This window comes from Anomaloglossus baeobatrachus, chromosome 3 (assembly GCF_048569485.1).
Source record: "Anomaloglossus baeobatrachus isolate aAnoBae1 chromosome 3, aAnoBae1.hap1, whole genome shotgun sequence".
NCBI lineage: Eukaryota > Metazoa > Chordata > Amphibia > Anura > Aromobatidae > Anomaloglossus > Anomaloglossus baeobatrachus.
In genome coordinates, this window is record NC_134355.1 from 319,236,312 (window position 1) to 319,261,781 (window position 25,470).

Consider the following 25,470-nt stretch of genomic DNA (forward strand, 5'->3'; position numbering starts at 1 on the left):
CAAAACTCGTGTCACTGTCCAAATATTTCTGGACCTAACTGTATGTGCCCCTGCTTTGTACTGTGTAATGGCTGTGTCTGACCGTACAGGGACATGGTCTGATCACACCACATATGGGCAGGGGATGACGCAAAAAAGTATAGAGATATTACAGCACGGAATTACAGATTTTGCTTTCTGTATAGTAAAACATTTTTAAAACATTTTATTTATCAGAAAAAAGATTCTCAGTAGGCAAAGCAAAATAATAATTGTAGTTATACCTTTTTAATGCCTAACAAAAATAAAATAAATGGTGTTACACGGTATGGCTGATGAAGAGACCTGAGAAGTCCCCAAAGCTTGCTTTGTAACATCTTTTATTTTACTTTTTTATGTATTAAAAGGTATCATAACTACAAAATTATTATGTTTTTGTTTTTTCTTCACTACCTTGTGTCAACTGGCTACCAGGGTACCAAACCATCTCTCAGAAAGAATCAGGTGTGAACCCATGCTGTCTTGTTTGTATACTCTTGCTTCCCCCTATGGCCCGATGTGGTTTGTGGTGACCATATTACTGTAAGATCAGACCTTGCCATTGCATATCACATAGCAGGGGAACATTTAGAAGATGATCTCCTGACAGAAACACATTTTTTTAACACCTGAAATTGTGGAACTTTTTGTTATTCCAAGATCTATTCATTAAAATGTACTTTGTTCATTAGTCAACCCTTTTAAGTTTGGCACAACAGTGTGATTACCTAGAAGTGGATGTCCTTCAAAAATTGATGGAAAGATGACAAAAAAATTGTTCTTGAGGCTGAAAAGAAGCCTACAGCAACCTTAAAGGAACTGCAGGAATTTACAGCTAGTATTAGTTGTGTCCTGCACGTGACAACAATCTTTTTTATTCATAATATGTCTGGCCTATGGTTAAGGTGATGACATGGAAGCCTTTTCTTTTGCTGCAAAAACATCCAAGTACGGATATAATTAAAACCTAAATCATAACTGACCAAAGGATATGGGAAAATATCTTAGGGTATGTTAAGAACAAGGTTGAACTTTTTGACCATAATTCCAAAAGGTATATTTGATGCAAATCCAACACTTAATCACCAAAAGAACAACATCCCCACAGTGAAACATGGTGGAAGCAGTATTATGCTTTGGGCCTGTTTTTTTGACAGCTGGGCCTTAAGTCAAGGTGGAGGGAATTTTAGCAGTTCCAAATATCAGTCAGTTTTGCATCAACCTTCAGACCGCTGATGAAAAGCTGAAAATGAATTTCACCTTTTAGTATGATAGTAACCCTATGCATGCCTACAAATCAATAAAAGAAATGGGTTTACAAGAAGACCAAAGTTTTTTAATGGCACACTTGCCTTTTTACATTTACTAAGTGTGCTGGTATATCAGTAATGTACTGTATGTGTGCTGCTTACCCTATTAATAAAACCTATTGTACATAATTTATATATAATGCCTTGGAGAAAGTATTCATACCCCTTGAATTTCTTCATTTGTTTTCATGTTACACACACTCACAAACCAGTATATTTTATTGGGATTTAATGTGATAAACCAACACACAAAAAATCATGTATTTGGGAAGGAAATGATTCATGATTTTCTAAATATTTTAAAAATGGTAAATCTGAAAATTGTGACTTGCATTTGTACTCTGCCCTCTGAGTCAATACTTTGTATGACCACCTTTCGCTGCAATTACTGCTGCAAGTCTTTTAGGGTATGTCTCTACCAGCTTTTCACCGCTAGAAGCTGACATTTTTGCCCATTCTTTTTTGCAAAATAGTTCTAGCTCAGTGAGATTGGATGGAGAGTGTTGGTAAACAACGATTTTAAAGTCTTGCCACAGGTTCTCAATGGGATTTAGGTCTGAACATTGACTTGTCCATTCAAACACATGAATATGAAGTGATCGAATCCAGACCTGGGCATTATGCAGCATTGGGGCCATATGGCGACCCTTTGAGTGTTCATGTGTGGACCAGGACAGCCAAAGGGGCTAGATTCAATGGTATCCTGTGCCACATGGCCACTCCCTGGCGGCTAGCGTCTCACATTCACTGGTATCTGCATCCTCAGGAAGCAGATACCGGTAAATACAATGATGGATGGAACAGGGAGCTGTTTGCTCCATCTTCCATCACTGAACCTCTGCTGCTAAGCACAAAGCAGGGGTAATGTCATCATTATATCAAAGCATTAAATTATGTTTATCTGCCTGAGAGATCACTTTACATGTATTTAACTATAGCAGCAAGTCACCAGCCTTAAAGGGGTTGTTCACTACTTAAAACATAGATTTATCGTTATATTAATCGTTATGTATTTTTTTTTATATACGCTATTAAATGAGTTCAACTTCCGGGGAAAGATTGTGGAGGGTAGAAAGGTATATATTAGAGGATTATTATGACAGTGTATATGCCTGAGGAAGGGGGAATCCAGACATTCGTAGCTTTTAATTTATTTTTCATCTGTTTTTGTTTAATTGTTATTAAACCCTAATGTTTACTTGTGGCACCATCTGAATCTGTGGAGTCCCTGAAGGTTTCTGCTTGCATACGTTTATTTATTGGGAAGGAATGATCATCCAGTTTGAGTGGAGTGGAGGTTGGGCATGGATGAACCTTCACAATAGAATATCTAGGATTGAAGATACCCGTGAAGCCAAGTCTGCTCACTAATGGGGGAAAAAAGGAGGAGTATGGTGGTCGACCATGGAGTGTATGTCTCTCTCTTAAAAAGCCAAAATGAAACAAGAAGAACTATTTGGCTCTCTGCACTTCTGGGGAATAATGGGATAGCCAGACCTTGAATGCAGATGAAACTTAGTTTATTTCAACGCGTTTCAAAGTGATCATCACGTCTTCAGGAAAGCCACCAAGTTACAATCTGGTGTTAGTTATATAACTTCTATAGTATAGAAATTTTTGAAAAAGTGCTGCTAAAGAAACACATGACTTGTGTCAGAGCTCAAGGGACTATGTTTGAGAATGTTCTAATTATTACCACAAAAATATAAAAGAAACTGATAATCCATTTATTGTTTAAAAACAAGGAAATAAAAATAGTGGAAGTAAAATGTAGTAGTATGGGTCTGAAAAGAATAGAAACAATGGGATACAAACCTGTGATCATACAAATGTCTGAATGAAAGTGTGGCGCCCTGGACAAGCCAGGGGCCACAGGTAATTACACCACCACACCCTACACCCCGGTTAGGCACCTCAAAGCCAGAAGACAAAACCCTTGTTGCCTTCCTTCAGGGGCTGATGTCCACACCAGGGGGTGGAGCCAGGCGGTTGGTCTCCACCCACCAAGGAGTTGACAGTCCTGGAGGAGGGAACAACAGTCAGATTAGTTGTGGAGGTGCAAGTGTGCGGAGCAAAGTGGTAGTTGAGCGATCTGAAGTTAGTCCGGATGTGTGGCCCGGACGGAGCAGCAAGGTTGGCAGATGGTGGTGACCGTCTGAAGGAGGGGCCTATCGGAGTTTACCGTAAGGATCGTGGGCGGGCGGTGGCCCGGTGGTACCGGACCGGTACACAAGGAGAAGCCAGCACCATTGGCAGGGGCTTTTCGGACCCCGGCAAGGCTAGGAGTCGCCGTGAATTTGCCAAATCCGTTAGTGAAGGGGACCTCCTGGGTTTCCAAACAGTCAAGTCCCGACAGAAGGCAACAGTCCAACCCAGTGAGAGAGACACCGCCACCGCCAAGGCAACCGTTTCTCAGGGCCAGCGCCTGCGGGCAAAAGGGGCTCCTCCGACCCATATCCAAGCCGGGGAGCGGGTTACCGGTGGGAACCCATTGGAACCGTCAGAAGTACATAGGTGCAGGGAAAGGCAGTCACCGTCAACCTGCCGGGGAAAAGCAACAGCAGCCGTCCGTGGGACCCGTCTTTCCAGCCGTGTGTTTTACCGAGAACTGTGTCATCGTCTCAGGCTGAGTGAGTACCACCGTGCCGTGCGGCACAGTGCTGCCCCCGCGACCCTGCTCCTCACCAGGCCCCGCAACCCGCCTGCCATCATCCATCCCTACCCCATCACCGGGCCCCGGGACAACCAAAACCCCCTACCCACGGAGGGGAGAACTAACAACTCAGCTGCTCCCTGTCACCGCTCCCAGGATCCCCGTCCAGAGCAGCGGTGGTGTCACCAAGATCACCACAACCGTGGGTGGCGTCACGGACAATATCCAAATATCCATAATCAAAACCCCCACAACCAATCATCCCCCTTTTCACTCACGGGTGAGGAGCGCCGCTCGAGTCCCCGGGATCCGGCCCACCGCTCGAGCCACCACCGAGCAGCAGCAGCGGCAGCAGCGTCAGCCGGACCCGAGCAGTGGGAGAGCGCAGCGTCCCCTCCTCCGCCCGTGACAACTTGGCGTCACAAACAGGATCTTACCGCTCTGCCGTCTGGTAGAGGTGCGCCTTGTTACTGCCGGAGGTGTCCGGCCGAAAAATTTCAGAAGCCGCCATCTTTGGCGCGAAAAGTTCCCGCTCGAGCGTCTCCTCGAGTAGTGGAGGCGCGAAGGCCAAAACCCCGCCCCTGGAGAGGAGGAGCCGGAAAGAGGCTAAGGGGGACGAAATGGCGGCTGGTCGCATGTGAGCACGGCAATAAAAGCAGGGACGCCAGGACCCTGCGGCCATCTTGTTCCTGGGAGAGGCCGCCAGCAAGTTGTACATGCCGTCCCGAAGCACCGTAGCCCCCGCGCCTGGAACAGCGGCGTGGGTGGAGATCCGGACCGCGCAGCTCTATCAGAGGCTGCAGGTCAAGATGCAGCTCCTCTTGGAGGAGTGGGAGACCGACATGACGGAGGTCATAGCGACCGTGCGGAGACACGAGGAGGAAGTTGCGGAGGGGAGGGTGAGTGACCCACGCCCCGGTACCCCTAGTGGGCCGGTCATCGTGGCTGCGGGACCCGGTCTGAACCCCCTCGCCCTACTGCCTCCCTCGCCACCCGTCCCGGCTGCCGTGACCCTGCCACTAGGCCCGCTGCCACCGCAACCGGTAGCGATACCCAGCATGTCCGCCCCGGTGGACCGACCTGTAGCCGGAGCCGACCGGAGGTGCTACCTTGGAAAGCCCCGAAGCCCGAACCGGAGGCATTCCCCGAGAGATTCCCCGAGCCAGAGTCGACAGCCCGTTCCGTGCCGAAGGCCCAGCGGAAGAAAGCCCCTGTGCCCATCCCCTACACCTTGGCTGAGGTTGCGCCGGGTTGCCGCTGCAAGGCGGCGCCCAAGGCCAATTCACCGCGGGACCTTCCGCCCAGATCACCAGCAGTGGGCAGTGTTCAACAGGTCTCGCGGGGCCCGACCCGTGCGCCGGAGCTCGCAGCAGCACCATACTGGGATAGGGAGCCGGTACCGTTGGGCCCAGAAATCGAGGAGAGGTAATGGAGGAAGGCGGAGTTGGTGGCCCGTGTAATCCGTGAGAAAGAGAGCCTGAGACAAGCGACCTGGGGTGTCCGGGGCCCCTGTATGAAGGGCAGGTGAGGCGGTTTGATGTCCGCCGGGGTTTTGGCTTTATCTATGACCTGGGCCTGGAGGCCGAAGTATTCATAGCCCGGCGGGATGTCAATGCCCACCTGCCAGAAGAGCACCCAAGCCGTAACCTGATGCCGGGCGACCTGGTGCAGTACACCCGGCACTGTGGGGAGAGGGGGTGGTTTGCGCTGGATGCCAAGCTGAGGGGCAGTCAGGAAGCCCGGGTGTCCGCCGCACCCTCTCCCCCAGCAGACACCGACGGCTCGGAGTAAGGGCAGCGGAATGCCGTTGTCACCGTCCCCGTTGGGAACGTGTGTGTTTTAAAGTTTGAGAAGTTTTGAATGATAAGTGCATAATATACCGAAAATTCATCTGATTGTCAGCTGCTGATTAAAACCGGTTGTTGCCGGCACCGTTGTCCCTGTGGGGACCGTCTACAGTTTTACATAGAAACTACTATGAACATGCCTGAGAACTTGCAAGGCAACCACAAACTTGTGGCCTGTAAATAATTATGTTGTTACAGCTCCCACCGTTGCCGCCTCCGGAGAGGCAGATTGGAGGAAGGGCCCGCAGTGGAGTAGGCTGGGGCCCAGCCACCACCGGAACCGGTGGCAATCCTCTGGGGGTTTCAGGGGCTCCCCATGGACGTGGGTCCCCTGAAAAGGACAGAACCCGCGCGGGCAACTTGTGCAGGACTGGGGGTCAAGGGGTGCTGCCTGTTTGCTTAGGGGAAGCATCAGGGCCAGGTTGCTTGGGTGGGAGAGAGCGGAAGCCGTAACCGTTTACCGTTGCAACGTTTAAGTAAGAGTACTTCCCGATGTGGGAAGATGTTATTTTAATTGTTTGTCTGTTACCGTTATTTATATCTTTTTCAGTTGGTGAAAATAAAACCGGTGATGGACGGGCAGCCCGCGGACGGTCTGCATTTTGCTAAGGGGCAATGTGGCGCCCTGGACAAGCCAGGGGCCACAGGTAATTACACCACCACACCCTACACCCCGGTTAGGCACATCAAAGCCAGAACACAAAACCCTTGTTGCCTTCCTTCAGGGGCTGATGTCCACACCAGGGGGTGGAGCCAGGCGGTTGGTCTGCACCCACCAAGGAGTTCACAGTCCTGGAGGAGGGAACAACAGTCAGATTAGTTGTGGAGGTGCAAGTGTGAGGAGCAAAGTGGTAGTTGAGCGATCTGAAGTTAGTCCGGGTGTGTGGCCCGGACGGAGCAGCAAGGTTGGCAGACGGTGGTGACCGTCTGCAGGAGTGGCCTATCGGAGTTTACCGTAAGGACCATGGACGGGCGGTGGCCCGGCGGTACCGGACCGGTACACAAGGAGAAGCCAGCACCATTGGCAAGGGCTTTTCGGACCCCGGCAAGGCTAGGAGTCGCCGTGAATTTGCCAAATCCGTTAGTGAAGGGGACCTCCTGGGTTTCCAAACAGTCAAGTCCCGACAGAAGGCAACAGTCCAACCCAGTGAGAGAGACACCGCCACCGCCAAGGCAACCGTTTCTCAGGGCCAGCGCCTGCAGGCAAAAGGGGCTCCTCCGGCCCATATCCAAGCCGGGGAGCGGGTTACCGGTGGGAACCCATTGGAACCGTCAGAAGTACATAGGTGCAGGGAAAGGCAGTCACCGTCAACCTGCTGGGGAAAAGCAACAGCAGCCGTCCGTGGGACCCGTCTTTCCAGCCGTGTTTTTTACCGAGAACTGTGTCATCGTCTCAGGCTGAGTGAGTACCACCGTGCCGTGCGGCACAGCGCTGCCTCCGCGACCCTGCACCTCACCAGGCCCCGCAACCCGCCTGCCATCATCCATCCCTACCCCATCACCGGGCCCCGGGACAACCAAAACCCCCTACCCACGGAGGGGAGAACTAACAACTCAGCTGCTCCCTGTCACCACTCCCGGGATCCCCGTCCAGAGCAGCGGTGGTGTCACCAAGATCGCCACAACCGTGGATGGCGTCACGGATAATATCCAAATATCCATAATCAAAACCCCCACAACCAATCATCCCCCTTTTCACTCACGGGCGAGCAGCGCCGCTCGAGTCCCCGGGATCTGGCCCACCGCTCGAGCCACCACCGAGCAGCAGCAGCGGCAGCCGGACCCGAGCAGTGGGAGAGCGCAGCGTCCCCTCCTCCGCCCGCGACAAAAGCTGCCGGACCGTGTTACTATTAGCGCTTAGGCCCTGTGCACACACTGCGCTTTTACCCGTGGTTTTTTTTTGCGTTTTTGCTGCAGAAATTTCTTGAGAAAATGGTTCTCTTGTAATCTTTCTGCAGACATTCCCCAGCAAAACCTATAGGAAAACAAATTAGCTGTGCGCACACTGCATTTTTTTTCTTAAGAACATTCTTTCTGCAGAATTTCTTGAGAAAAAGAATGAGCATGTCACTTCTTTTCTGCAGGTACCTGCGTTTTTTGCCATAGATAATGGTAAAAAAATGCAGGGACCAACCTGCGGAAAAAACGCATCAATAACACGCCAATAATGCATCAAAACCGCAGGTGCATTATTGGTGCGTTTTTTGAACGCAAGTGCACTAATCTTTCAGACTCAAGAAATTTCTTGAGAAAAATCCTTTTTCTAGTGGGCACCAGGGCCTTACGATGTTTGTCACTGCATTGCTTGATATGGTGTAGGGGGAAAAAAGGAAAACTTGACAGAAAATGTGTATTTGAATGAGCCGTTCCAATGAGCCTCGGTTCACCGGCAGCAAACGAGCATAGCTCCACAGGCTCGAGCTTGACCCGAACCCCGGATCAAGTCACTGATTGGCAGTTTGAGTTTCTGCCCACGTACAGCTAGCTATAAGCAGAATACTTCCGGGGGAGGGTGGATGGGCCTTTTCAAACTTTTTTTGGTTGCACACAACATCCGAGCACGCTGTTGTTACCCTCAGTGTGCGCCATTCAGAACACTACAAGCGGCTCACACAGGGCTCAGCACCAAGCATACCTGAGCACAGTGTTCCTCACACGAGTTTTGTTCTCACGTACAGCATCCGATCCTCGAACCCAAGCCTTGATTTTTAAATTTGATGTTCGGTTAAAAAAACGATCCTCAGGTTCGTTCACCTCTAGTAATGAGAGGTCTGGGTATGGAGGAATTTGCAGTGTTGCTAATGCGGCAGCCTAGATTTTGGAAATGTTCCACTACATCTGTTGCTATAGAATATTAAAAACAAAAAAAGTAAAAAATAGATGCATATAATAGTGCAGAAATAACGATGAAAAGTGTGTATATAGAAAAAAAATATGCATGGAAAATGGGTTAGGTGGGAGGACATATATATTCATTCAATAACTTTATAACACATCTTCCCACCTAAACCAGTGTTTACTGCAGAAATCACCAGTTTACGAGGCCACCGGCGCACCCGTGACGTGATCGTAGATCGCCTATGGGTTGGTATGACAGCAGGGGGTCTGCTGAAGACCTCCGTTTTTGTCATAGCAGCACTCCTTTGAAACCTGCCTGTGGCCGGGAGGCGTCATCAAAGGAGCCTGTGATTTCTGCTTTATATAGCAATTGGTATATATTACGATCAGACAATCTCAGGTTCTAAACCACTAAGGATACTATTAAAAACAGTGAAAAGTTAAAAAAAAAAAAAAGAGAAATATGAATAAAATAAATAAACAAGTTCAAATCACCCCCTTTTTGCCATATTAAAAATAAAGATAATAAAAAAATATTTAAAAGAATGGATTTGTGGAAACATTTGTTCCCAGATAGCCATTTTCCCTCCCTGGCGTCATGTGAGCCATTAGTGTTACAAAGTGTCAGGTGAGAATGTGGAGCAGGTGTGTTATATTTGGTGTTAGTGCTTACACACACTCATACTAGACTCTGGAATTTGAACATGGCTCCTCATGACAAAGAATTCTCTGAGGATTTGAAGAAAAAAAAAAAAGAATTGTTGCTCTACATAAAGATGGCGTAGGCTATAAGAAGATTGCCAACACCATGAAACAGAGCTGCAGCAGGGTGGCCAAGACCATACAGCGGTTTAACAAGAAAGGTTCCACTCAGAACAGGGAACGCCATGGTCAACCAAAGAAGTTGAGAGCACTTGCTCAGTGTCCTATGTAGAGGTTGTCTTTTCAAAATAGACTTATGAGTGCTGCCAGCATTGCTACAGAGGTTAAAAGGGTGTGGGGTCAGCCTGTCAGTGCTCAGACCATATGCCGCACATTGCATCAAATCGGTTTGTATGGCTATCACCCAGAAGGTTGTCTCAAAAATCAAGCCCTCATATGTCTTATCTGGACAGAAAAATACTTATGGCTCTAGAAAGAAGGGGAGGAAAAAACTAAAATTCAAAAATAAAAATTGGCTACGTTGCTAAGGGTTAATAATATAATTTAATCATGATGGGACGTGATGCTCATACTCAATACTGGATAAATTGAAATATTTTGTTTCTATTTCTTCATCATTTGTGGAATTGCACTTTTTTTTTTGCATGCAATTTTCGTTCGCTTGGAATTTGGTTTTCGTTTTCCAGTACACTATATGGTAAAATGAATGGTGTATTTCAAGAGTACAACCCGTCCCGCAAAAACAAGCTCTAATACAGCTATATTAACAACAGAAGAATAAAAAAAAGTCAGCTGTGATTTGTCAACTGGCAACAAGCCCTGGTGTTATTAATGGAGAGGTGTCTATCAAACACCCCCATTATTAACCCGGCAAGTGTACAGTTAAACTATTTTTTCCTGTGTGTTTGGGGTTGTTTTTTTTTTTTTTTTTAATAAACACTCCCCCACACACCTTTACACCTTTTGTCCAATTATTCATTTTAAAAAAAATTCTCGAAGTTCTGATTTACTCTAATGTAATGACCCCCAAAACCCATCAAATCCTATGGAGCTTCGCTCCCAGAACGTTCTGAGAACGAGGCTCCATAGGTCTCTTCCGATCAGTGGCACTGGCAGTGACCTATGGATGCTTGTTCTGAGAACAAAGCTCCATAGGACTTGATGGGTGTCGTGGGACATTACACAATTGGATTTCATTGGAACTTCAAGGACTTTTTAATTAATAAATTGGTGAATGAGGGAGTGTATAGGAGCCTTTATTCACGATTGGATCATATATCGGAACTTTTAGTATTTCTTTTTAATTAATTGATGAACAAGGGAGTGTGGGGGAGTCCTTATTCAAATAAGCTATTTCTGTGTGTGTGTGTGTGTGGTTTGTTTGTTTGTTTTTTTTAACTCTACCCTTGTCGGGTTAGTAATTGGGGTGTATAGATGCCTCTCCATTAATAACCCCTAGACTTAAAGTCAGCTGTCAATTTACAACTGACATCAACCCCAAAAGTGTAAAGGCCCATTTACACACAATGATATCGCTAACGAGATATTGTAGGGGTCACGGAATTCGTGACGCACATCCGGCCTCATTAGCGACGTCGTTGCGTGTAACAGCTCTGAGCGAGTGTTAACAATCAAAAATACTCAACTGATCGTTGACACGTCGCTCATTTTCAAAATCTCGTTGGTCGTTGTGGACGTAGGTTGCTTGTTGTTCCTGAGGCAGCACACATCGCTACGTGTGACACCCCGGCAACGACGAACAACAGCTTACCTGCGTCCTCCGGCATCGAGGTGGTCGTGACTTTCATGCGGCTGCTCTCTGCCCCTCCGCTTCTATTGTACGCCGGCCGTGTGACGTCGCTGTGACGCCACACGAACTGCCTCCTCAAAAAAGAGGCTGTTCGCTGCCCACAGCTACGTCGTTAGGAAGGTAAGTCCGTGTGACGGGGCCTAGCGATATTGTGCGCTAAGGGCAACGATTTGCTCGTGACGCACAAACTACGGGGGTGGGTGCTTTCATGAGCGACATCGCTAGTGTGTAAAGCAGCCTTTACTCCGATTGCCACCGCGCCCAGACAATTGGGAAGAGCTGGAAAAGCGCCAGAATTGGCGCATCCAATGAATGGGCCACTTCTGGGGCGGCTGCGGCCTGCTATTTTTAGGCTGGGAACTACAAAATAACCATGGCTATAACAGTCCCCAGGTGTCTGCTGTACCTTGGCTGGTTATCAAAAATAGGGTGGCACACACTTTTTTTTTTTTTTTGTAAATTAGTTAAATAAAAAAATAATGGCGTGCGGTCACCTCTGTTTTTGATAACCAGACAAGGTAAAGCAGACCGCTGCTCTACTTATCGAAAAGAAGGGGGACTCCATATTTTTATTTTTTTTTTCATAATCTATTCCCTTATCCATATTTGCTTGCAGGGCAATTGTCCTGCTCTTACCCTCATTTTGCTTCCTTTTGCAGCCCCCTAGCCCTTATTACGACCATTTTACAGCACCAAAGTTTGGGTCCCCATGGACTTATGTTGGGTCCGGGGTCAAGTCCGGGTCCCGAACCAAACTTTTAACTCACAGTAAGTCATGCCAAATCCGGCGAGCTTAAACTTCCACGGGTCCACTCATCCCTAGTTAAAATCACATTGCAGCATCTGCATGACTTCAGTGAATGTGTCAGGCCCAGTGTAGTCTTAGCGCAACACTTTCTCTTGTGTCTCATGTAGAAATTCTGGCTAAGGGTATATTCAAACATCACAAAAAACACTGCATGTATTTATAGTCAGGATATATTAGTATTTATGATTACTCTTCCCTGTAATGCTCCCCTTTATCTTGCAGCTGGTGCAGTCAAACTGAATCGCCAGCAGACTGACATGGCTGTTAACTGGGCAGGAGGGTTACACCATGCTAAGAAGTCTGAAGCATCGGGGTTCTGTTATGTCAATGATATTGTTCTTGCCATTCTGGAACTACTAAAGTGAGTATAAATTGTATGTGATATCTTTTAATGTGTTCTGTATAAAATGTTTGAGGTGTTTATTGTTTTTAATAATGTAGCCAACTGTTATAGCAAAGCACTCTACTGCTGATTTATACCACCTTGAAGGAAACCAGAAGAGCAATTTTTTGGCCTCTTATCAAGACAAATGGGAGATTATGGTTACATTTAGCATATGTGCTAATGCTTTTTTGGTGCGTATGCTGCCTGTCCATAAACCATAATGTGAACGCAGCCTTATTTTGATACTCCTTGCCTGTTCTGCATAGCGATATTCTGTGCCTTCCTTTGACATCACGTCGACAGAGTAGCATCTTCTCTTCTCTGTTGACTGGGCATCTCTGCCGATGTCTTGCTGATTGACAGCTGGCTCCTCACTACCTAACTGCAGGGAGCTATCTGTCGATCAGCATGATGTCTGTAGTGACGCCTCATTGACAGACCGAAGAAAAGGTGCTGCTTTGTTGCGGAGAGGTAAAATGAAACAGAGGAATTGTTGGCAAAGCCAGAATAAATCATTGCCTTGCCGAACAGCCAAGTAGTTAGCAATTACCTGCCTGTTAGTTAGGCACATACACAAAAATACTAAGTCCTGTGTAACCTTTTTAAATACCTGTAAATACATTGTAATATTCCTAAGCTTCCTCAGCTCTGACGCTCTTCTCCATCTTATGCTGTGTCACTCCATTGCTGACATACTCACATTTATTTCTTCTGGAGCGCACTATGTGAAATCTCTATTTTGCAGACCAACTGGGCATTTCTCCAGTTTTCTCTGGGGGCGAACACTTTCACTCCTCCCTCCCAAACACCAATTGCCGCTCAGCTATGGATCTAGAAGTCTGTCGTTTTCAGACACTGCTGAGCTGTGATTGGCATTGTCTGTGAGGGAGGGATGAAAGTTCATGCCCCCAGAGACAACTGAAGAAATGCTCTGTTCCGTTGGACACAAATATTTCACATAGTTCACTCCATATGAAACAAATGTGAATATCTTTACAATGGCGTGACAGTGCGGAACAGAAACAAAGCTGCAGAATCAAGAGAGAGGAAAGCTCAGGGGTTTTTAAAAGGTATTTACCTTATTTTTGGGGGGCAAGTGACAGGTCCTCTTAATACGGGTTTTACTCCCCCTCCGTGGATCCATCACTGAGTAATCTGTTGATTTCAGTGTCTGTCTTCTTCATTACTGATGCTACATCGGCAGCGCTGCAGCCAAGCCGTGAGCTCAGTGACTGAGCGGTTTGTACCATCAACTCAGGCAGAGCTGGTGAGCTCTGTAACTGGCTGCAGAACTATCAATGTGACCTCAGAGCTGCAGATAAGACGATGGGAACAGCAGTCGAGACTCGGCGCTGGATCCAAGGGAAGGTGAGTAAAGGACAGTTTGTTTTCTTAACACAAACTTTATCTGTAGAAAAAGGGGTTTCTGAATCCGTAAAAGTCTGCGGTATCACCCACATAGCAAAGTTAGGGGTTGCTAAATGCTAAAATAGTTTGCTGTACAGTGATACTTCCAATGTTGCTGATTTATTATGACTTCAATACAATTTTCTTCTTTAGGTACCACCAAAGAGTGTTGTATATTGATATTGATATCCATCATGGTGATGGTGTTGAAGAGGCTTTTTATACCACTGATCGTGTTATGAGTGTTTCTTTCCACAAATATGGGGAATATTTCCCAGGCACTGGAGATCTCAGAGTATGTATAGAATTGCTACTTGTAAACTACCGTGCCCATATATTTGTTTTTGTATTTCTGCGCTTCTGGCATTTTTTACAGCAAAACCTGCATAATCTTTAATGCCATCATGGTAAACAAAAATACTGCAACCCCAGAACGCATTGTAGGTGGATCAGGTGTGGGGGTATGGTGGCATGCGTTTGAAATCTCATCTGTAATAATGTGAATAGCGCACAAATGTTCATTGTTGTGAGAGGTTTATCTCTTCAGCTACTAGGGACCTGCTTTGGACTAGTTAGCCAAGATACATAGTCCGCTACTGTTTTTTCCACTGTCACACCCTGCAGCTCTGGTCTTTTCACTAAACGGCAGGACTTCAGTCCACGTCCAGACCTCCAAAGTTATTGCGTATTGTAAGATCGTGACTTCAAGATGTGCGATGCGACCTTCTGTTACGCAGTGTCCTCTGATGCCTGGACGCAGCCGGAAGTTCTGGTCTATAGCGAAGAGGCTAGAGATCTAATAGGAAATGGGAGGACCAGGCACCCGGAGAGGAGAGCAATGAGGTATTAGGTTTTTTCGTCTTTTTTTTTTTTTTTTTTTTGCACGCAATGTACTTGTTGCAACTTAAATACAAATTCAAGTTGCAAACAAACCTGCAGAACCTAGTTGGTAACTTGTTGATTGCCTATAGATACATACATAAGAGAGTACACCCCATTTGAAAATGAGGATTTTAAGCAGTTTATCAGTGAATACAAAAACAGTTTCCAGGATTTTGACAAGGTTGATTTTCATAGACCATTTTTATAACCCATACAATGAAAGTAAGGTTAATATATAACCTTCATTACAAAATCTTCATCTTTACTCAAATTAGTTGATGAATAAATGAATATAGCCCACATAAAATCTACTACATCTAGTATTTTGTATGACCACCATGATTTTTAAGGATAGCACCAAGTCTTCAAGGCATGTAATGACATATTACTATATCTATCGTTTCCATTCTGGATGCTCAATGGAGAGTGATTCTCAACTTATTTCTTCAGAATTCGCCTTTAAGTGTTTTAATTGGGTTCAGATCAGAAGACATACTTTGCTACTGAATCACTTTCACACTGTTCTTCAGAAATTGAACATATGTGTGTTTTGGATCATTATCATGTTGGAAAAATACGCGTCTGGAGCCAACTTTATAATTTTATGCCTAGATTACTTGGTGCGGTCCTTACAAATCTTGGCAGTCCTATAAAATCCTAGTTGTAGTATGGGTGTATTCATTCTTGCCTCAAACAATTTGAGTAAAACTGAACATTTTGTAGTGAAAGTAACCTTACTTTCATTTTATGGGTTAACAAAAAACTTCTATGGCACTCTGTCTTGTCATCTTGTCATAACTTTGGAAATTGTTCTAGTGTTGAGTGAGATATTGATCTTGCTTCTCAAAAGTAATGTACTCATTTACCCTGAGCACTGTTGTGTGTTTCACTATATATACACATGTATATATAACATGTCCATATAAATGTATGAATGGTCAGAGTTGTTCTAAAGCCACTCCTTTGTTATTTTAGCTGTGTGCTTAGGGTCATTGTCTTGTTGGAAGGTGAACCTTCGTCCAAATCTGAGGTCAAGAACACTCTAGAAGAGGTTTTCTTCCCGTATATCTCTGTACTTGGCCGCATTCATCTTTTCTCCAATTGCAACCAGTCATGCTGTCCCTGCAGCTGAAAAACACCCCCATAGCATGATACTGCCACCACCATGTTTCACTGTTGGGACGTATTGGGCAGGTGATGAGCAGTGCCTGGTTTTTCCAGCACCCATGACTGCACCACGAGAGAGGGGATCCGCCCTTCAAGGACAGGAAACCTCCAGAATAAAAAGGGGCGGCACCTCTCCCCGCATCAGTTGGTTTCCTGTCCTTGAACAGGGAGCCTCCAGAGATCCACTAGATCCAAGAGGCCTGATGGGCCGAAGATTCAAGTCCGGCGCCCGGTCGGCCGACTCTGGCAGCGGCACGGGTCCTGCTGCGGTCGGCCGAGGTGCTGTGGAGCTGCCGCAGCGGACCCATGGGGGTCAGGACTGCGTACAGCGCGCCCGATAGGAGCGCCAGGAGCCTGCGGGGACCAGGTAAGTCCGGTCGGTGGAAGGCTTCTGCCGGGGAACTGACCGCAGGGCTCTCCCGTCGCAGCGTACCCACGGGGGTCCGGCTGCACGCGGGCTCCTTCCCTCCCTGCTCCCGCACCCCACCTCTCCTTACCACGCGTACCGGCACCAGAGGCCGGGATAAGGGTGGCTGCTGCTGCGATCCCTGCGGGGCGTCCTCGTGGCGGCAGATGCTGTGGCGCTTCCGGGAAGGAGCGCCATGTTGTGTGTGGCAAAAGGGATGTCCGGGCTGTGCGCAAGCGCGCTTTTTTCCTATTGGACGCGCGGATGGGTCGTCATCCGCCGGAAGTGGGGGGCGGAGTCACCAGGTTTTCTTTAAAAATCAGAGCGGCAATTTTCTCTATGGTGCCTGTGCTCTGTTACCATGACGGACAAGCAGTCAGCTGCGTCTCCTTCGCCTCCCTCCTCCCCAAAACCTCCCTCTGATCATGATACTGCCTCCCTGAAGCGGCAGCAGAAGGGTGGCAAAGATGACAGTGTCACCGGCTCAGGGGTCAAGCGTGGGGGGACTGATGACCGGTCCTCCAAGCGGAAGGACCCTGACTCTCCTGACAGAAGACGGCCCTCTAAAGGAAGGAAGTCAGATGATGGCCCTGCTGACCCGGTATAGCCTCTTGACATCTGTGGGTGAGTGTAACTCATGAGTTCCGCTTTTAATGGCGGTCGTCTTGTCTATGTTTTTTTTTTATATAGGATCGCAGTAAACCTAGAAAGTGTTTATCAAAATCCAGACATAAGGAATGTGCCTTGTGCTGTAAAGAACTTTCTGGTTCCTGGATTAACAGACTGTGCAAAGGCTGCATTCAGCAGACTTTGTCGGAGGAACAGCCAGGATTTGCATCCGACCTCCGGTCCCTCATACGGGAAGAGGTCAGGGACTCCCTCCGATCCCTGTCTGGAGCACAGAGTGCTGGGGGTTCTCGGGCCCCTTCGCCTACCCACGAGGACTCTGATAGGTCTGATGGGGAATGTGATTCCTCGGGCTCTACTTCCCGCTCCTCCTCTGATAGCGACTCAGGGGGTCGCCAGTGCTTCCCACTCGAAAATATGAAGAAGTTAGTTAAGGCGGTGAGGACCACCATGGGCCTCCCGGATGAGAAACCTGAAAAATCTATCCAGGATAGGATGTTCGGGGGCATGGAGCAGAAAAAACGACGCTCCTTCCCGGTGGTGGATAAAATACAAGCCTTAATTGCCCGGGAATGGAAGAGACCTGATAAGAAGCATTCCCTTCCAGGCGCCTTTAAGAGAAAATATCCGTTTGAGGAGGCCTCCTGCTCCACATGGGATAAGGCGCCAAAATTGGATGTGGCTGTCGCTAAGGCGTCCAAAAAGTATGCCTTGCCATTTGAGGACATGGGCTCCTTGAAAGACCCATTAGATAAGAAAGCTGATCACTTCCTAAAGAATACCTGGGAAGCTTCTGCCGGAGGACTGAGACCCGCTATTGCGGCTACCTGTACGGCTAGATCCCTGACTATATGGATTGACGAACTAGACGACCAGTTTAACTCCCGAGCACCTAAGGAGGAGATTGCTTCCTCCCTCTCCAAATTGCGGGGGGCGGCGGCCTTCCTTGCGGACGCCTCGGCGGACTTCACTAAATTGGCTGCAACGTCAGCGTCCCTCTCCAATGCGGCTAGAAGAGCTCTCTTGCTGAAATGCTGGCCGGGGGATCTGCAAACTAAGTCTAAACTCTGCAATATCCCTTGTCAAGGTGAATATCTGTTCGGGCCGGTACTGGATGACATCTTGGAAAAAGCTAGCGACAAGAAGGGCGGCTTTCCCTTTCCATCGTTTCCTTCTTCACGGCGGTCCTTTCGGAGGAAGCCAGTTCGCCGCCCCACTCGGCCACGGGATCGGAATAGCTGGTCCGATAGAAAGACTCAGGGGAAGGGGTTCATGTTCAAGGGCCCCTCAAAAGATCAGAATAAGTCATCCAAGTGACTCGCTTTCCCAGGTCGGAGGGAGGCTCTCTCAGTTCCTTCCGGCTTGGGAAAGGATTTCATCCAGTGCATGGATAACTGGCCCTTATACGCTCCGGCCTCCGGCTCCCCTTCCTTCGGCCTCCTCCTCCCCGATTCATGGTTACCCCTCTGCGTCGTTCTCCGGCGGAACAGCTGGCTTTGGAAGCAGAGGTCCGTCACCTCCTCTTCAAGAGGGTTCTAGTGGCAGTTCCCGCGAGGGAACAAGGAGAAGGATTCTATTCCACCCTCTTTCTGGTAGGGAAGCCCGATGGTTCCTATCGCACAATCATCAACCTGAAAGCCCTCAACCGGTTCCTTCAAATAGACAGCTTCAAGATGGAGTCCGTGCGGTCCATAGTGAAATATCTGTATCCCCACTGTCACATGGCTGTCATAGACTTGCGCGATGCATATTATCATGTCCCAATCCACTCTCTCTTCCAATGCTTCCTCAGAATAGCCCTCCACATGGACGGTCGGGTCTGCCATTTTCAATACAAAGCCCTCCCCTTCGGTCTGGCCATCGCCCCGAGAATTTTTACAAAGATAATAGCAGAAATGTCAGCATATCTGCGTCAGAGAGAGGTCCTTCTGATTCCTTATCTGGATGACTTCTTGATTGTGGGCGCCTCAGCTCTCCATTGTGCGGCCCTTCTCCGGCAGGTGCAAGCTTCTCTGCGGGAGTTGGGCTGGTTGATCAACGAGGAAAAGTCCAGATTAATCCCATCCAAGGTTCAGCTGTTTCTGGGACTCACTTGGGACTCCAACACTCAGCTTTGTCGGTTGCCTCCTTCCAAAGTGGAAGCCCTCCAGACCCAGATAGACCGGACTCTGAGGCACCGGCGTATGTCTCTCCGGGGTGCGATGTCCCTCCTGGGCTCCCTGACTGCGGCCATCCCGGCCGTCCGATGGGCTCAGGCACACACCAGGGTCCTGCAGTGGAATATCTTACAGCATCAGACCGCTCACGGGGACCATCTGGACAGACACATCATTCTCGACCATCGCACATTGCAGTCCCTCTATTGGTGGCTAGATCCGGTCCACTTGGGCAGAGGGGTGCCTTGGAGGGCGCCAGAGCCCGTGGTGGTAACCACCGACGCCAGTCTCTACGGTTGGGGGGCACACTTGGACGCTCATTTCATTCAGGGACGATGGTCTGGAGAAGAAGCTCAAAATTCCTCGAATACAAGGGAATTGCTGGCGGTAGAAAAGGCGTTAGGTCGTTTCCTGCCGTTGTTACGGGGTCGCCATGTGAAAGTTCTGTCGGACAACCAAGCGACAGTAGCATATCTCAACCACCAGGGGGGTACTCGCTCCAGACACCTCATGTCAGTCACAAGCAGGATCATGTCTCGGGCAGAGGCTTATCTGGGTTCCCTGTCGGCAGTGCACGTCCGAGGGAAGGAGAACGATTTGGCGGACTTTCTCAGTCGCACCCAGTTTCACCAAGGCGAATGGTCTCTAAATCAGTCCGTTTTCGACAGGATAACGGGGATGTGGGGAGTTCCCGAGATAGACCTCTTTGCAACACGAACCAACAGGAAGGTTCCCCGATTCTGTTCCCTGGATCCGAGGGATCGTCCCCACTCGGTGGACGCGCTATTGCTCAAGTGGGATTTCCGCCTCGCATATGCCTTCCCTCCACTCATCCTCCTCCCTGCAGTGCTCAGGAAGATACGGGAGGATCAAGCAGTCGTGATTCTCATAGCACCCTTTTGGCCGAAGAGGCCTTGGTTTTATTGGCTGACGCATCTGTCCGTCTCCGATCCGTGGGTTCTCCCGGACCTACCAGATCTCCTATCCCAGGGTCCAGCCTTCCACCCGCAGCACACCAGGTTGCATCTGACGGCGTGGCTCTTGAGCGGTCGCTGTTAGGCAATAAGGGATTTTCTCAGGGTCTGATCTCCACCTTGATGCAGTGCAGAAAGCCTGTCACTACTCGCATTTATGGGCGCATTTGGGCCAAATTCCTGACCTCTACGGGTGCGGATCCTGCTAAGCCGCCCTCTGTCCCGGTTGTCTTGGAATTTCTCCAGAGGGGTTGGGAACTGGGTCTATCAGTTAGTACCCTTAAGGTGCAAATCTCCGCACTGAGCGCCTTGTATATCCATGCCCTGGCCGGAGATCCCTGGGTATCTAGGTTCGTTAGGTCCTGTGCTAGGTCTAAGCCTCGGGGAACCATGCCACTACCGTCCTGGGACCTTAACTTGGTCCTTTCAGCTTTAACACGGCCCCCATTTGAGCCCTTAGATTCTATCTCTCTCAAGCATCTGTCCCTTAAGACGATTCTCCTGGTTGCCCTCACTTCTGCCTGTAGGGTTAGTGACCTTCAGGCCTTATCCATTTCTCCTCCATATACCCAGTTTTTTGATGACCGAGTAGTTTTACGAACTGACCCTGCCTATTTGCTGAAGGTGCATTCCCACTTCCATAGATCACAAGAAATAGTGCTCCCCTCTTTTTATGCCAACCCTTCTAAGGGTGGGATGGCACTGCCTGGATGTTAGGCGTTGTCTTCAACGGTATCTGCTGGTCACCTCGGAAGGGAGGAGGGATAAGTCTCTGTTTGTAGTCTTCCAGGGTTGTAGAAAGGGGCTTAAGGCTTCTAAATCCACCTTGGCAAGGTGGATCAGGGATGCCATCTCGGTTGCCTACACAGCCGGGGGGGGAAGACGTACCTCCTGGTTTGAAGGCACACTCCACGCGAGCGATGGCATCTTCCTGGGCGGAGAGATCGGAGGTCTCCATCGAGCAGTTATGTAAGGCGGCAACCTGGTCTTCTCCGTCCACCTTTTTTAATCACTATCGCCTTGATTTGTCGTTCACCGACATCACCTTTGGGAGGCGGGTTCTGCAAACTGTTGTCCCTCCCTAGGTCTTCCTCTCTGTAATTCTCTCGTGGTGCCGTCATGGGTGCTGGAAAAATACGTAATTACTTACCGGTAATGTGTTTTTTCTGAACCCATGACGGCACCCTTACATTCCCTCCCTGCACTTGGGGGTTGCTAGTTTGCTTCCCTTTTCACTCCTCTTCACTTGGCGGTTATGGTGGCGGGATATGTTTTTAACGATGTTCCTTGTTTCGGAGGTCCTGTCATGCTCGGTAATCAACTGATGCGGGGAGAGGTGCCGCCCCTTTTTATTCTGGAGGTTTCCTGTCCTTGAAGGGCGGATCCCCTCTCTCGTGGTGCCGTCATGGGTTCAGAAAAAACACATTACCGGTAAGTAATTACGTATTTTCTGCACTCATACCACTTAGAACTTTTTGGTTATAATTCTGTCTTTTCTCATCAGACCAGAGAATCTTATTTCTCATAGTCTGGGAGTTCTTCATGTGTTGTTTTGCAAACTCTATGCAGGCTTTCATATGTCTTGCACTGAAGAGAGGCTTCCGCCAGGTCACTCTGCCATAAAAGCCCAACTTGTGGAGGGCTGCAGTGATAGTTGACTTTGTGGAACTTCTCCCATCTCCCTACTGCATCTCTGGAGCTCAGCCACAGCGATCTTTGGGTTCTTCTTTACCTTTCTCACCAAGGCTTTTCTCCCACAATTGCTCAGTTTGGCTGGACGGCCAGGACTAGGAAGAGTTCAGGTGGTCCCAAACTTCTTCCATATAAGGATTATACAGGCCACTGTGCTCTTAGGAACCTTGAGTACAGCAGAATTTGTTTGTAACCTTGGCCTTGCCACAATTGTCTCTGAGCTCCTTGGGCAGTTCCTTTGACCTTATGATTCTCATTTGGTCTGACATTCACTGTGAGCTTTGATGTCTTATATAGACTGGTGTGTGCTTTTCCAAATCAAGTCCTATCAGTTTAAATAAACACAACTGGACTCCAATGAAAGAGTAGAACGATCTCAAGGAGGATCACAAGGAAATGGACAGGATGTAACTTGAATAAGTGGTTCACCCATATTTATTATTGGCCACAAGAATGTTATGTTGAGAAGCAAGGTTTCTCTCAAATACCTTGTGTTGCCAATGGTGCCTGTGAGTGGTGCTATTGCGGATCACTGTTCCCCATCACCTGACCCCCGGACTCCATGACCCCGGGGATCCGGTCATGTCACGTCAACTTCCTGCTCACCTGACCTCACCGGGGCCAGCCCCTGTCTCTGAGTCACTGAGCTATGGGCGAAGTTTCACTGCTCGTCACAGCCCAGCATCCCTCCTGCTTGCATGCTCTGCAGCGGAGGAGTGAGCAGGGAGATGCTGCGCTGTGACGTTAGGCTGCAGTGAGCGGGGAAACACCGCCCACAGCCCAGTGACTCACAAAGACTGGGCCTGGCCACGGTGATGTCAGGTGAGCAGGAAGTTGATGTGACATCACTGGATCCCCGAGGTCAGGGAGCCCGGGGTCAGGCGATCAGGAAGAGTGGTCCACAATAGCCCAGCTCCATCTTGTCTGGCAAAACAATCTAGTTGACTAAGATTAATATTGTTCTGTATGGAACTTGTGTGCCACGTCTATGCTCTAACTACTCTCATTACCAGTCACTCACAACTTGCCAGTAATAGGAGGCCATGCCACACTATTACATCAGTGGTCTGAGAGCTACTGGCGAGACTTGTTCCTTTCATGCAGAGTTGTGATTACTTTCTGTTCAAAGCACAGACAGGAAATTTCTGCACTCTGTGCTTTGAACGGTCTGTAGCGGGAAGTAATGAGGTCACATTGCATGTCACTGCTCCGGAACGAAGGATAATTTTAGCAGCTGGAAAAGATTCTTCATTTTATATAGATTATTATAAAGTTTACGTGCCTACGTTATCCATTTAACTTGCAAAGTATTACCTCGGCTGAATTAATTGTAACAAACCTGGCATGTTAGTATTGTCCACATTGGTTTTCCATCTGGATGTGACCAAAATATTTCTATTTAAGGATGGTCGAAATCTGTGGTGAGGAATTAAAGAGAACCTGTTATTGGGAGTTAGCAATATAAAGTAATTACATTGCCATAATGGCTCTGTTATACTGATAAAACTGATACCTTTGGTGTCGGAATCTGATCTGGGATTCTTGTTAAATCAGTGTTTAAAGGTCTTCTAATGACAGTTTCATGCAAAATTTCCAAAAGGAGGCCGGTCACTGAATTATCAATGACCTGTCTTAGACACAGAGGAGGCAAACAGTGGGTGGAGGAAAAGAAGACCTTACCCCCAGTCCAGCCCCAATGCACAAAAATATTATGAGGCGAATGTCATACGCCATTATGGCCTTGACTTTACTTTGTTTTGCTAAATCATGCAGACAGGTTCTCTTTAACGCTATACAATAGAAAGTTGGGTAAAACTGTAAATTCCTACAAATGTTGCCTGTTGGTGACCTTACACGCATACATTAGGGGGTTGAATGAATAACTTATTATTTGCCTAATTTATCAGAACTTTACTCTTCAGCAAAATAATCTCCTTGGTTTTCCTGGGAATCTGTTATCAGCTTCAGTATACAGATGTTTGCCCACAATGTCCTTTTCTGTAGCTTATTTTACAGAAGTCAGGCTAAGGCCGGGGACACACGGGGGAACAATGCGATCTTCTCATGACACTCGTCTCACGCTGACAGCACAGCAGGAGCCGAGTGTCACTGCGATTTAGGTCCAATCATGTGATCAGACCACAGCTGCGGGAGATGGGCCGGCTCTGCGGAGGGGAGGGGAGGCGCTGTGGAGGGGCGGGCCAGCGCTGAGGAGGGGAGGGAGGGATTTATCTCGCTCTCTCCTCTGTTGCCGGCTATTGCCATTCTCGCTCTGCACTCGCGGTACATCGGTGTACTGCGAGTGCAGTGTGATTTTTCTCTCGCCCCACAGACTTGAATGGGTGCGAGAGAAACTAGGATCGCATTGCACCTGCAGCATGCTGTGATTGTTTTCTCGGTTCGATTAGGGCTGAGAAAATAATCGCTAATGGGTGCTGGCACATAGGCTAATATTAGTCTGAGTGGAATGCAATGTTTTATCGCACTCCACTCGCTCCGATTTTCATGCCGTGTGTCTTAGGCCTAACAATAAGAGTATTTTCAGTAACTGATATGTATATGCAGTAGCTTTACATTATAAAAGGGTGATCATGCAGAATCATTTTTAAGATTTGTGAAAAATGGTGTACGTTTACAAAGTTCTGAATTGATTTATTTTTTATTATTTGTCTTTAGGATATCGGGGCTGGTAAAGGAAAGTATTATGCTGTCAATTTCCCAATGAGGGATGGGATTGATGATGAATCTTATGGACAGATCTTTAAACCAGTGAGTCTATTGATTACTGACCAATCCTTCACATTGCATCATGATGTGTGACAAATGCTAGTGACATTCATATTGACATTTCTGTCATGTAGATCATATCAAAAGTAATGGAAATGTACCAGCCCAGCGCCGTGGTCTTACAATGTGGAGCTGATTCCTTGTCTGGGGATCGCCTTGGATGTTTCAATTTGACTGTGAAAGGTAACGCAAGCTGCAAAATATTCATTTTTAGAAAAGTAGCTAATTGTCTATAAAATTATTCAGTGTATTTTGATTGCCTTCTTAACTGAAAGGCACATTTTGGTTTAGAAGGAAGGATGAGCGGACCTGTGGTTATTCGGGTTCTCTAGGTGCGACTGGACTTTGATTAAAAGTTTGGTTCGGGACCTGAACTAAACCCTGAACCTCAAATAGTCAACGGATGCTGTTTAATGTTCATAGTAAGTGCTATTGGGCTGTAAAATGGGGTTAAGAGCAGGACAATTGCCATGGAAAAAAATCAGAGAGCGAATATATATTTTTTTAAAAATGACGTTGGGTCCCCATTTTTGATAACCAGCCGAGGTAAAGCAGACAGCTGTGGGCTGGCATTATCAGACTGGGAAAGGCCATTGTTTTTTTCTCTGCAGGGAAGTTGTTCCAAACATCTTGGAGAAGTAACTCACTATGTTAGCCTACATCCGCAGAAGATCTCTGGTTACTTCTCCAAGTTGTTTGGAACAACTTCCCTGCCTTTAAATGGACTCTGTCAATGGGTTTTCACTACTCCATCTGAGAGCAGCACAGCATATGGGCAGATACTCTGTTTCAAGCAATGTATTACTTATTGGACTGTCGTCTTGGTTAAAAAAAACTATCTGCTGCTGATATATCATATCAGTACTTTGAATGCTGAGCTCTGTATAACCCCACTCACGCCACTGATTTGGAAGTTTTCTGTCGCAGGTTCTCTAGGCAGTTTCCCTTTGTTAAATTAGGCAAAGCCTAATCTGGAAACGTTGGACAGATTAAATGAATAGGATTCATCTGAGAATAAAGAGTTTTAAAAAATGTTAGTA

At 47.6% G+C, this 25,470-nt stretch overlaps 1 protein-coding gene across 1 annotated transcript in view; it reads left to right on the forward strand.

Annotated features, from left to right (window-relative positions):
- The window catches only part of HDAC2 (histone deacetylase 2), a 106,051-nt gene that overhangs the window by 40,506 nt on the left and 40,075 nt on the right, over positions 1-25,470 (forward strand). The window contains exons 5-8 of the mRNA XM_075338333.1: positions 12,170-12,308; positions 13,893-14,034; positions 24,320-24,412; positions 24,505-24,613. Of these exons, the coding sequence (XP_075194448.1) occupies positions 12,170-12,308; positions 13,893-14,034; positions 24,320-24,412; positions 24,505-24,613 (483 nt within the window). The remainder of the gene's footprint in view (positions 1-12,169; positions 12,309-13,892; positions 14,035-24,319; positions 24,413-24,504; positions 24,614-25,470) is intronic.